A 14,332-nucleotide genomic window follows, 5' to 3' on the forward strand; every position below is an offset into this window, starting at 1 on the left:
CCATTCCCAAACTCAGATTCAACTTCACTATAAATATAATTTCACTGAAACTAAATGGGCTATGAAGGTTTAGAGTGTACTTAATGCTCTCTAAGGAACCTGTATCACATTGACATCTAGATATCAGTATTTGTTATAGACTTGAATCACTTATTGAGATATACTTCCTAGGGAACCATTAATACAATTAATCACAGTTTAGAGAGTTGTCCACAGCTTGAACAATATAAATATAACCGTAGCACCATATTTACAATTTTAGTACCATATGCTGGTTAACTATAAGTCAATTATTTATGGCTAATTGATAATACATTTAGAGTGCTTTCAAAAATTGCCTGAATATCCTTTACAAATACACATTTATTAAAAAAAGAAGGTTATCAAAGTGCTGCAATGGGGAACAGCATGCCAAGTTATAAAAGTTATTAAAACACTTTCAACTACAGACTTTAAAAACATGTTTGACATTTACACCTTGCTTTTCAGCTGGGACCACCATCTTACAAAGTATCCCAGTTCACAGAGGTCACTGTCACCCAACATCTCACACCTCAGGTTGGTATTAAGTCCTGGCTTTTGAGGAATAAGTACAGAAATGTCACTCAGAGATATCATTTTCACATTACAAATGGCCCAATTTACAAAACTTCTACTTAAAAATGAACGGCACTGTTTGGAGCTTTTCTACTCTTTCTGCTTCTGGGAGACTAGGTGCTTCTTGTTCAGAATCCCGTGGAGGGTGGGGGTTATGAAGTAGGGTTTTTCTGTAGATCCATCATTTCTTTCCAGATCTTCACCTGCATGTACAGTCAAAGCAGCAACCAGCAGCCGGATAATGACACATATTTTTATAAATTGGAGATTGGAACAGGGAAAAACCAGAGAAATTGTTGTTAGCAAGTCAAGTAAAAAAAAATCAGTGCAGTTAAGATATTGATGATGGACAAAGCAGGATGTGCCAACCTTTTTCAGGAGTGCTGAAACTTCCTAAATCCCACCCACTCCTCAAGGTTTATTTTGATAATTTAAAGGTTAATAAAATCATTCACATCTTTTCAAAAGTATCATCCTTAAATTCTGCCACTGTTTATTTCAGGAAGGTAAAATCACACATACCCTGGTACAAAAAATATAGAGGGGCATATAAAATAACACATATATACATTTTATATAAAATATCACACATATATGTATTAGTATAAAGTATTAAACATAAATATTACAAATAAATATAAAATAGAAATGGATTTAAACCATAATTTTAAACATAAATAAACATTAAAATAAATAAATAAAATATTAAAATCTATTCTATTAAAATATAAGGATGTGTTATTACATAACATATGTAAATATGTATTATATGAAATAATAGGGTACTGATAGGAATGTGATGGATACATTAACAATCATCTACAACTTTTTTCCTTCCTTAGTACTGTGTAATGTTAAAAGGATGCTGTTTTTATAAATGAAGTATTTGTAAATGGTTTGCAATTTAAAAACTACAGTTTTCTAGTGCAACCAGGATAATAGGTATAAAATGATCAATGAAAAAATAAGAGATACAGTTCCAAACAATCAAAATTTGGCTTAGCATGCCATTTAAAAAGGCTGTTTTTCAAAGTAAGATATTGACTACAGTAACAGCTGGAGATGGAAGAGAAATACAATATAGTTTCCCTTGTTCTTTATTATCAAAGGAAAGAGACTCCAAAAAGAAACTATTCATGCTCAGCACACAATGGATTAAGTAAAGTTGAAATTACACCTGGTTTTGGTAAGTTGGCAGCTGATTAATACAGCGGATGGGATATGCTTTTTACTGCTCCAATGTAAAATGTGTGTCATTTTAGAATCCACAAGATTTGCAAAGCTTCAAAGACTGGCAATGAGTATATTTTTGACATTTTCTGAGGTATTTTCAATCACAAGAATGGGGTAGTTCCACTGGGATTGCTCCATGATTAATATTTGAGATGAAAAGAGAAGACCTTTGACCATCTGAGCAGTCTGTCTGTATTATTCTTAGGTGCTACCTATGCCCATGCTCCAGCCATCTCATATATGAGCTGGGATTTGTTCATGTGGTATTTTGTGGGCAAATATTCCCAATAAACTACTGAGGCCCTTGGAAATGATTAAATATTGCAATTGGATTTGCAGAGAAGCAGTTAACTACAATGCAAATATCTAGCTATTGAAAACTCTCTTTCAAATGTTTAGAAAGAAAAACAAGAAAAAGTCAAACCATTTTCTAGAAGGCTTTTCTCTGACTATTATCTCCATAGAGTTACTTCCTCTTGTGACCCCAGCATGAAATTGGTGCTCTGAATTAAGCTAAAAAAACAGACAGTTTACACAAGTAATTATTCAGTAATTCCCTCTAATGGAATGTTTCTATGCCAGAAGTACAATTTCTCAGAGGATATAACTGCCGAGCTGAAAAGTTTTATTTTATTTACTAACCCTACTTCCTCTAGATTGAAGGTGAGGATCATCAGGTGCTTTAGGGTTTTATGATGAGGTAGTAATAGAAAACCCCCATTGTTTGTATATGAGCTGCGTATAGCAGATATCAGGCCTGTGGACATGTCAGGGATGGAAGTTCTAAGGACCTGGACATGATCCTCTATGAATGTGATTCTTCTGTCACTGTGACCTAGAGGGAAATGGCCTAATGGATCTTTGAAACAACTGACAGATTAGTTTTATTGGAAACTATAAAGATTCTCCCCAAAGGGTTCCCAAAACCTATTCTCAAAGCACACTTTTGCCCTTAGTTCAACAAAGCCCAACAGAGGTCAATGACTATTATAATTTTGAAAATATTCAGAAATAAAAAAATAATTTTAAGTTAACACCCTACCAGGAAGCCTGCGGTTCATTTTAACAGCTGTCTCTCCTGTACTTCGCCAAAGTCCATTCTCTCAGATGTGAAGGTTTAAGGAGCACCTACTATGCAAAATCTCTCTCTAGATAAAAACTGTTCTGGTTGTAGCCGGGTCACAGCAAATTCACAAGCCAGTTAAAAATATGGGTCTTAACCTTCTCATCTTTCCATGGAAGGAAGAAATACACATATACTAAAAACTTACAGAAGCAGAGGAAAATCGTTTCAATACACATTGCATAGACGCTGAAGAACCCATGTGCAATTAGGTAAGATCCCAAAATGACTGTCTGTAAACAAGCAAAGAAAAGAATGAAGATGTTATTAATTTGCCCATAAGAACAATAAGGCAACTTTAAATGAATGTCATGATGAGAAAGCTCTGAAGTACTCAATGCTGGAAAGATTTCAATACAGAGACCAAAACAGAAGTCAGTGATAAGCTTTTTAAGTATGTTGTACCTGGCTTTAAAATATACTACTAAACTACCCAATATATTTTTTTTTGCTTTACTATTATCCCCAATATCTACCCCAAACATCCCAGATTTAGGATCCTGTACACTGAGGCAGTAAAGCATAGGAGTTGAGAGCATAAGCTGCCTAGATTTGACTTACAGCTCAGGCACTCCCTCAACAAGTTATTTAGCCTCTCTGTACCTCCTATATAAATTGTGGGTGAGGGAGAGGACAACTGCATAAGAATAGTATTTATAGCATATGGATTGAGTGAGTTAATATATTGCAACAGACACCACAGCGTTCCACCCAGATCTTCTCCAGCTGCCACATCATCGCCTAGTTGTTGGAAAAGTAGTCTACTAATGACTCAGCTGCTCCCTCCTCATAGGGAGCTGCCTCACTCAAGGTTACACCCACCCCCATCTGGGAGAACCCCTGGCCAACAGCTGCCTGGTGCAGCATGCAAAGGCCTCATCTCTTTGTCAAAACTTCCAGTAATTATGCCTGAGGCTTCAGCTATAACTGCACAGTTGGGCAGTGTTTTCCTCTCCTCCCCACGTCTTCCCTCCTCACTTCCTTACAGATGAATGTCAGCAGAAGATGTCCAAATAAACCCACATGTAATCCTCTATTAGATTGTTTCCAAAGAAGCCAAGTTATAAAGCACAGTGAGGCTTGGCCTAAAGTGAGACCCATAATGTTAGCTCTCACTATTTTATTCCTTTTTGTTTTTCCCTTTTGTTATCCCTGGTAAGCCAGAGTCAATATTACCCGGTAGCTGTGGAATGAATTGTGTTCCCTTCAAAGTCCATAGGCTGAAATACTAAACCTCAATCTGATGGTATTTGGAAGTGGACGTTTGGAAGGTAATTAAATGATGAGTGAAGGCCTCTCATCATCTAAAGGGATTAAGGGGAGACAGGAGAGATGATGTGATGATAAAGCAAAAATCTATTTTGCAACAACAGGAAGAGAGCCCTCACTAGGAACTGAATTTGTGGGCACCTTGATGTTGTACTCAGCTTTCAGAATTGTGTGGAACAATATCCTGCTGTTTGAACTACCCGATCTGTGGTTGGTTGGTTGGCTTTTTATAGCAGCCCAAACTAAGACACCAGCTCTTACCAGCAAAGGTACCCAGTAGTAATTTAAAGTTGTTGGTCCTTCTACAATCATAGGGATTCTTTGTGTGAAGAGGAGGAAGGCCAGGGTACCTACATTGACAAGGCAGAAGATGAATATTATGTATTTCAAAGGCATATAGCTTTCTCAAGTAAGGAAGTTTTTCTAAGAAGTTCTTAAACTTTTTCTTATGTGCACCATTAGTACTTACCTATACACCCAGCAACTAGAATTTTTCCCAGGAGAAGTACAAAGTCTGTAAGCTTATCTACAACTGCAACTCTGAGAAGCAGAAAAAAGAAAGTATAACTTTGTGTTTAAATTACATTTGTAACTTGAAATTTATGACAGCATATCATTTTGATAGGTCCTTGCTGGAATTTTATTTGGTAATTGTTAAACAAAAGAAATTAAGGCAGGATCTAGTGATAAAATTCTGACTTATTTTAAATGAAGCCAACAGAAGATGGCATTGTAGGACTGTTGAGTGTTACTGATAATGTCAGCTTCTTTCTATAATTTGAGGCCTAATTGACACCCTTAATTCTGAGGATGCTGCGTTTCTTTTCTAATTTTGTTCACTCAGGCACTGCCAATTTGGGAAAGGGGGATTGGCAAGAGGCATGAACATAATGTTCATATGGGCAATTTCTTGAGTAGAGGGGACATCAAAAATGAAAAACAATAATGTGAGTGGGCATGAAGACACAGATGGATAATAGAAATAATTCTAGAATAATGGTATAAGAGAGAAGATTCAAGTCTATCAAAATGAAAGATAATATTCATGTCTAACAAGAACATCAATGTTTTAAATAATAACATATGACATGATGCTCAAGCTTCACCAAGTTAGTTATTGTAATGTTTGACATAATTACTTACTTTAAAATATTTCTCATCAGCAGATTGAAAGCATCTCTTGCTGAAAAGCAGAAGTTTTTGCCATATATTGCAATCTGAGGAAGACAGTAGTATCTGAATAAGTAATACATCCTAATAAGACTAATAGACAATCCATAGAATAATTCTGATTCTTCTTTCCAAAATCTGGGTTTGTGGGGACCCTTTGTGTCTTTAATTCTGTTGCATAAACTCTCAGTGTTGTTGACAGTAAGGTATGTTTCAGATGCTATGTGCCCATAAATGCCAAGGGGATGAGATAACATTGAAGAGGATCTTTTTCTCACATGTCAGGATGTGATTTCTGTGTTTGAAACTATATTGGCTAGAATTTGTTGAGTGGGTTAAATGCTATACTGTTCACATTAAAGATTACCCTCAGGAAACCCAATGCCTTTCAATACACTTCATTTATTGATTTAGAAGTTCAAGATAACATTATCACTGGAGGTACATTAATGACTGTTTGGATCACTCCGGTTGATCTTGTGTTATCATGATAATAAAAATCATAAAGCTGTAGTTGCTATATTTTAGAATTATAGTTTTGATATCCTACTTTTAAAAAAACTTTAGAAATTTACATTGTCATAGGAAATAAGAACAAGTCCAGGTAGGCATTGCCAATGCCCACACATTTTGAAGTTTAAAAAAGGAACAGACTCTTCCTCAAAAATATATGTCTCATATCTAGAAAATATTTTCTTCTCAAAGTGAGACACAGACTAAGAAAAATTTTTGCTCACTAAATTGTGTCAAAGACACACAAAGTCATTCTTAATCTAACACATTTTTAAATTTCTAGGGCAAATAATATTTTCCTCTCCAAAAAAGATACTGAAGGTAGCCCTCACATATGCTTGGATTTACAGATCCTCATTTCAACAGTGTCATATTCAACTGCATGATGTAGAAGTACTCTTGAAATGGAAGTGTAGACATGGGAGTTGTGTTTGCAAAGAACTTTAGTACATAAAAAATAATATACTTACCATAACATAGGCATTTCTGTTCAAAAACTTCACCGCTTTGTCAAAGCACCAGAAACAGCAAACCAAGCAGCACTGTAGGAATCTAGCAAAGTTGTTTTGGGCACCTATGAGACGATAATTGAATCTCTTAATGATTTGCAACTGAACACTATTAATCAAAACCCTTCTAGTGGACTTTAAAATTTTTAATTGTAGCTATATATATTTAATATCTATATACATTTACCATTTTAATTATTTTACATACAATTCAGTAACATTAAGTACATTCACAGAGTTGTACACTCATCTTCCATTTCCAGATGCTTCTTCATCTCAAGCAACAACTCTATACCCATTAAAACAAACTCCTCATTCTCCCCTTTTTCTAACCTCTTGCAATCCACATTGTATTTTCTGTCTGTATGACTGTGCCTCTACTAGGTAATTTCATAGAAGTGTAATCATACAGTATCTGTCTTCCTGTGTCTTCATTATTTACTTAGCATAAAGTTTCCAAGATTCATTTCATTCCTGAGAGCTGAATAACATTCCTGTGTGTGTGTGTGTCACATTTTGTTTATTCTTTTATCTGTTAATGGAAATTAGAATTGTATCTACCTTTTGGTTATTGTGAATTTGGCTATGATCCCAGTTTTGAGTAGATATCTAGAAGTAGAATTTCTGAATCACAGCTCAATTTTTTCTTGTTGAGGAACTGTCATACTGTTTCCCATTATGCCATTTTACTTTCCCACGAGCAATGCACAAGGATTCCTATTCACCCTTACCTTATGAACACTTGCTATTTGCCATTTTTTAAAGATGTTACTTCAAATGTGGGCAAAGTATTACCCCATTATGATTTTGATTTGTATTTCTCTAAGGATAATATTTAGCATTTTTTCATGTGTTTATTCACCATTTGTATATATTCCTGAAAGCAATGCATACATAAACCCTTTGTGGGAGGGACCAAAACGGTTGACATAGGAAGTTCCTGAATCTTCCACCTCCCACAGACGTGTGAAATATATAACATGGAGCAATTTCTACTGAGAGAGCTACAGGAGGTAGCGGAGTGACCCCTACACATCTGGCAACCTACTTTGAAGCAGCAAGAAATTCGGAGACACATTTGCATAAATCCCTTTTTTGACAATGAACCATATAATTCAGACAAAACTTCCAACAACCTTCAGCTTCTATCTTAAGGAATGAATGGATTGGACATTATAAAGTTTCCAACTTTTTTTTTTTTAAATGTGTGTGTGTGTGTTTTTTAAAAAGATTTCTTTATTTATACATACAGAACTAGGGTATAGGCCAGAGATGCAGGGGTGGTGAAAGGATTCACCAGAGAGAGAGTGGGGAGCAGAACAGGCAGATAGATGAAGTACACTGCTGAGGGGAGCAGCAGAGCAGGTCAGGTGAGTTCTGCCATACCTTGTGGATCACCTCTAGGGCAGGGATGGAATTCATGCTGAAGTGGCTTTAGCTTCTTAGTGCTGTGCTTTAACGCACTTCAACACCAAGAAGGGCCCTAAGTTTACAACTTTTTAGGCTCCCACCTAGGGGATGGAGCTCTATGTACCCATCTCTGAAAGCTACAAGTCTCAAAGGACTACAGAATACAAAACTAAAAACAAACAAACAAACAAACAAAAAACCAGCAACAAAAAAACACACACCCAGTTCTAAACAGGCACACAGGCTAATCTCTATGCAATTGCCCCAGAGCATAGCACAGAGGGAACTAGAGTAAATGCCTGTCACCCAGTCTTCGCCCAGGAGGGGGCTGACTGAACTCTACAACCTGCTCCCTGAGGCTCTTCTAATATGCATGACTACAGAGACTAGCTGTGATTTTTCCACTGAGCCCAAGAAGGCTAATGGATACTTCTGCTGTCGTCTCCCTCTAGCTCACTCCAATTATAAAATTAGGTCAATAATGTATCTCTGGAGAGGGCTTGTGCACATACCTGTGCTCAAGGTTCACAGCTACTATGCAAGGGGTGGTCCCTACTTTGTATATATTATGTGTGACGGGGGTTTAATACCCAAATTATCCAAAGTACTCATAAAATTCAATAAAAAAATAAACAAGCCAATTACAAAATGCACAGAGGATCTGCAGAGACGCTTTGTAAAAGAAGGTACACAAATGGCCAGTAGGCCATTTGAAAAGAGGTTTATCGATGCTTCTGAAGGAAATATAAATCAAAACGATAAGCTACAAACTTGCACTGTGACATGGATATTATCTAAAAAGATAAGAAACTAACATGGATGCACTTGCAAGGTGAAATATGCCAGATGGAGAACATATATTTTAAGTCTGACCTGTCCTGAGTTCTAGATTTGGAATGGCTTGACATCTCCACCATGCTGTTCAAAATTAACATGTCAAAAACACAATTCCTATTTGAAATTTTCTCATCCTGGTTTCTTAGTAAAAACATCTTAGTAAAGACATCAGATCACACTATTTCTCTCTCTTTTTTTTTCACCATATTCCTCCCTCCCATTTGTCACCACTGTCCCCATTATAGCTAACCCCTCAGCAAGTTCTGTTTTTTCCCTTCCAAATATGTCCAATGCAATCACTTATATGCTAATTACTTAGTGCAAATTGCAGTCAAATTGTATCCTCCAATTCCCTGCACCAATACAGTCTCTTCATAAAAGTCAAGAAGCCTAAGAAAAGAGGAATTCTGGAATCTTACCTTTAATACGTCTATCTATATATTCTATGACACATTTAAAGAGTTGGACTAGTGCAAGAATTAAAGCTCCAAATGCTAAGGATCCTGTGTGATATCTGGGCAAAAATAAAATGAGGATAAAAGTTAAAATATTTTATATTAACTGAAAAGTTGTTAAGCAATTTTTGCAAGTAAAAGATCTGCCCAAGGATTGATTGGAAAGAGCTTCTTAGACTCTATTACTCAGATTGATAAAATTCTCCATAGAGGATTTTAAAATGTATATGTCTTTCATCCTTCATTTATAGAAATGATATCAGTAGTCTGTCATCAAAAAATAGCATGTTTGAATGTAGCAATGGAGATACAGAGACAAGTTAATTTTTGATCTTTAATTTTCACACTTTTTTCCCCTCTCCAGTAACTTAAGGCTTTTTACGAGGATATTGACCTGGTAGAGATTGTGAAATTGTGGCTATAAACCAGACAAAGCCAATGACATCCAAGAATTTTTTTTTTTTTCAAAAATTTTGAATAAAACTTTGTCCTTATTTGTACCTTGCCAGTTGAATTATAAGCACTAGATTAAATTACAGACACACTAAATATAACAAGATACATAGTTCAATGTGTATGTTTCTTACCGAATGGCTCTTCCAAAGGAAGTAAAAAGTGGAAATGATGGGAGGTCGTCAGGTTTTTTCATGGTCCAGTAATAAGTAGCAAAGGCACCAGCAAGGGCGCACTGACCCAATGCAATGACAAAGTTTATAAGCCAGAGAAAGATAAATAGATTGAATATCTGGAATGTAGTGATATATTGATGGTACAGGGTCGATCCACCATAGAAAGCAAAGTTACACTGAGCCCCAGGGCAAACTTTGGGAATATCGGTTCTATTAAAAACCTGCACTCAGGGAAAAAAAAAAAATAACATAGGTAATATAACATTAAATTCTATTCCAAGACAATAACTTCTCTATTTTCTTATCTTGTCTAATCCCCCAGTTGCATGTCCTGCTTTATTTCCCTGTTCTCTTCTACTATTTTTCCTATTTCCATCACCTCATTTTATCAATTTGTATAATGAACTCTGAAAAACATCTCATTTTCCATCATAAATTCTTCACTCTACATTTACTATAATTTCACATTTATTAATGCTGTTTCTGACCATGTCTACTTCTTAGGTATAGGATGGGATAAATGCCTTCACAAAATAATAGTAATTTCTCTTTATTCTGCCCACCTCTGTGCTTTTCTGCTAACACCTGACCTACCTCCCTTTCTGTTTCTGCCCCCACTAATGCACACAGTCTCTAATTTAGGATGATTCCTACATTGCTAGATAAAATGTAATAGAGTTTCTGTTGAAGTAAATAAGTGAGTGATATTTTTCTACTTACCTCTGGGTCACAGGTATTATTTTCATATTTACATTTTCCTTCTGCAGCTATGACTTTATATACAGGTTCCCCTGATGTAGCCAAGTAACTGAATTATTCTATTAAGGGTAAATCATTTGCTGGTAGATTGAAAGTAAATGGACAATAAAATAATGAAAAAAAATATGTCAAAAGCTCCTTGAGGGATTAATTTTTAAAAAACTCCTAACTTAATCATTCCTTCATTATTTAGACCAAAAGTAATTTCAACAGGTGTCAGTAGCACTTAGTGGCCCTTTAAAAACAGTAACATATATTAACACTTCCTTAGGTTATTGCTAAGAAGAAAGTGAAATAAAACAAAATCCATCATATTTCCTACTTGAAGGGAAATTCAATAATTGTATTGAAACTCTTAGAACTTGGCCAAAAAAGGAAAAAGTTATTTCTCTATGATGTTTCTAATGTGGATCTAGGTTTTCAAGAGTTCAACTAGTAAAGGATACATTGCTATCACAGCCCAGTAGGAAATGCAGATTGAGAGGAAAATGAAAGTAAAAAATGGATAAAATAATGTAGTAGGGATGTATCCAATGGCTCTGAAATAAAACAAATAGTTGAAAATCAAAATGACCCAGAACTGTAATTTCTCACTTAATACTTTATATTAGAACTATAAATAAATATTAACTGAATTAGTTCTAAAAACAGTGGTAATAACTGACAATTTTTTTTTTTTACCGGTCATACTGGCATAGTCTTAGTTGGTTTCAAACTTTTTAATTAATTTATTTTTTGTGAATTAGAGACCTTTTAGTGTGCATGCCTGATGCATGTCAAAGTTCCCTAAATCATTTTAGTTCATATAGCTTATGATAGAGTATCATCATGACATGTTTTCCTTTCCTTCTGTCTTTTAAAATTGGAGGGGACCTTGAAGATCATCTAGTCAAATCTGAGAATATCTCCCTAATTCAGTGATCCCTTCTGTGCTATCTTCAAAATCTGTTCATTAGTTTTTGTAACCATATTGAGAGATAAGGAACTTGGTGTGTGTGTGTGTATATATATATATATAGAATAAATAAAATATTTATTATAATAAATATTTAAATAAATAAAATATATTAAATAATAAAATAGAATAGCTTAAGTTGTGTGTGTATATATATATATACACACACAACTTAAGCTATTCTATTTTCCTAACAACCAAGCTATTAGAAAGTTCTGCCTTTTAACTTACATCTACACCTACCAGAAAGATAATCACTGCCTTTCCACACATCAACACTTCAAGTAACTTTTTATTCATTTTTCCCCTCCTAGGATATACATTCCCTAATATTTCCTCACAAGACAGGATTTCTGACATGTTCATCATCCTAGTTACCTTGTTCCAAAATACTTCCAAGTAATCTTTTTAGTATGACACTGGGTTAAAACCAGTACTGTTTGACACTACCTGTGAGAACTGGTGACACTATGTTCATCTCTAATGCCTTGACACCTCTTAGATTACTTTTGCAATTCCTTTCTTCACTTCATTATTTTAAGTTCTTCTCTCCTTTCTCCAAATACTGGTGTTTACTGAATAAATGAAGACCCTTATGTTAATCTAGTATCCTCATACCCACTTGTTCTAAATCTCAATTTTCCCTTGAGCAAACCATCAGCTAGTCACAGTTGGATCAGCCTTTTAGCCTTTTAACACACACATTTATAGGTAATAGTAGGACAATAATGAATTGTATACATCATGTTATTTCAGAATATATACAGTAAATCAAAGAGTATTAGTGGTGAGTGACAGGAGCTTCAGTTTTTGTTTGAAGGAGAAAGTTTAATTTAATAAACAACTGTTTAAATCCCTGGCTTCAGGTGGCACTATTTGTATTATAGATGACAATTCTGTTAAATAATTCTTAAACTCTACTTAAAATAATTTGGTTCTTGTCATTAACAGCTTTGTTTTTATTATTTGAAATAGAAAACATGGCTTATGGCTTAGCACAATGCTATCCTTGTTTATTCCATGTGGTATTAAAAAATTTAAAGTGTTATCTTCAAGGGACTTTTGTAGTAGTCTTTGAACTATAGGCTACTACCATCCAGCATGAATTTTACAAAAAATATAGTATTTATTTGCTAGTATTTTCAAATATTCTTGAATTAAGAGTAATAGATACATAAATGTATAGTCTAGTAATATTAGGATCAATTATTTTGTCTATAGCAAATTTTGTCACTTACACAGAAATGGTAATAGCATATAATTGACTTTGTAGGATTATGGTGATTTAAAGTTCTATAAATGATTTCAAGCATTAATGTTAAAACATGACTCAGTATGGGAATAATACAATATGTAATATAGCTGACTTTTATGTAGCACTTGATCACATACTTTCACACACGTAATTCTAACATAAATTTGGTGCTTAAAAAGGGCTAATGCATAGACTAGCCAGGTTTTTTTGTTTGTTTGTTTGTTTTAAAGATTTATTTATTTATTCATACAGAACAGGCCAGAGGCTCAGGGGCGGCGAGAGGCTTCATCATAGACAGAGTGGGGAACAGAACAGACAGATCGATGAAGTACACTGCTGAGGGGAGCAGCGGGCGGGTCAGGAGAGGTCTGCCATGCCATGTGGTCACCTCCTGGGCAGGCGGGGATCGAACTCATGCGGAAGTGGCTTAAGCATCTTAGTGCTGTGCTTTAACACACTGCGCCACCAGAGAGGGCCAGACTAGCCAGGTTTTTAACCTTATTTTAACCTCTAATAATTGAAGGTTGATAATATTGAAAAACTGACTTGTTAGCATGACTTTCTAAGTGGTATTAGAACTTAAATCTTCAATGGAAAGCAGATTCCCTTAACAAGTCTTCTTAAAGGGAAAATTGTCTGGGGCAGCAACGCAATGGGCAGTGACTGATTGGAATGACTGGTACACATGTACAAGTCTCTCCATCAGGCTCTTACTTGCTCCCTTCCTTCAGCAGGGCTATGGAGATGCGAATTCGGTGCCTGAGGAAAATCAGCATGATGATGACAAGCACTTCAAGGATGCAGAGTATTATCACTTTAAAGAGAAAAAAAAATCATATGTGATTCAAAACCATCCAAAAAACAAACTTTTTGTGAAAAAGTTATAACAGAGCATCATGATCAATTCTGACATGTCATAATTTTAGCAAAAATACCAATATTAGAAATTCACTTTCACAACCTCCAAGAAATGGTAGAAATCTAGACTGGAATGTTCAGCTAGAGTTTATACAATTCAATTGGACAGTCTTCTTTTTATTTATGGAAACATTTCACACCATTTACAGAAATGATAGAATAGGCATGGGGAGAAGGAAGGGCTGTTTTAAGTAACTCTATCTTAGATGTTTCATGTTTACTTCATCAAGCAAGTGAATTGTAACAGAAGAAACATTTTGAGCTGTCCACTCTGCATCTCTCAATTAATTGATCTTGTTGACTGAACAGGCAGCTTCTTAGCTGCCCCCACTTTTACTTGCAACTTCACCCTTCATGACCATTGTAGAGTTGGTGTAAACCCAACATGAGTCATCCAGTAAAAGCCTCAGAATTAGAACTAAGGTAATCTTGTTCAGTTCCAAACAAGTTTATATATCTCATAAACTAAAAGTTATACAAACATTATAGGCTGCATCAAAATAATCTTTATGTTAAGTAAATGAATCCACAAAGATAGAATAAAGTGGGTTGTACGGGTATAAGAAAAGAAGAAAAAGAAGAAATCTTGACTTATTTTTGCTTATTTGTGTCCTGGATACAGGCACAACTGAAAAACCATTTAGCTGTATGTTTACCATTTAGCTGCCTGATAAACCATTTAGCTGTCAATTTTTTTTTT

The 14,332-nt window shown here is 35.1% G+C and overlaps 1 protein-coding gene across 1 annotated transcript in view; it reads right to left on the bottom strand.

The window, feature by feature from the left end:
- Positions 1–567: 567 nt before the first annotated feature.
- SLC44A5 (solute carrier family 44, member 5) overlaps positions 568–14,332 on the bottom strand; it is a 52,562-nt gene continuing 38,797 nt past the window's right edge. Inside the window, exons 9-19 of the mRNA XM_004679128.2 lie at positions 13,429–13,528; positions 10,951–11,043; positions 10,466–10,553; positions 9,704–9,966; positions 9,081–9,175; positions 6,376–6,479; positions 5,366–5,439; positions 4,692–4,762; positions 4,484–4,572; positions 3,102–3,186; positions 568–800 (exon numbers count right to left, since the gene is read on the bottom strand). Of these exons, the coding sequence (XP_004679185.1) occupies positions 688–800; positions 3,102–3,186; positions 4,484–4,572; positions 4,692–4,762; positions 5,366–5,439; positions 6,376–6,479; positions 9,081–9,175; positions 9,704–9,966; positions 10,466–10,553; positions 10,951–11,043; positions 13,429–13,528 (1,175 nt within the window). The 3' untranslated portion in view covers positions 568–687. The remainder of the gene's footprint in view (positions 801–3,101; positions 3,187–4,483; positions 4,573–4,691; positions 4,763–5,365; positions 5,440–6,375; positions 6,480–9,080; positions 9,176–9,703; positions 9,967–10,465; positions 10,554–10,950; positions 11,044–13,428; positions 13,529–14,332) is intronic.

Source organism: Condylura cristata, unplaced genomic scaffold (assembly GCF_000260355.1).
Source record: "Condylura cristata isolate star-nosed mole 26May11 unplaced genomic scaffold, ConCri1.0 scaffold00008, whole genome shotgun sequence".
Classification (NCBI taxonomy): domain Eukaryota; kingdom Metazoa; phylum Chordata; class Mammalia; order Eulipotyphla; family Talpidae; genus Condylura; species Condylura cristata.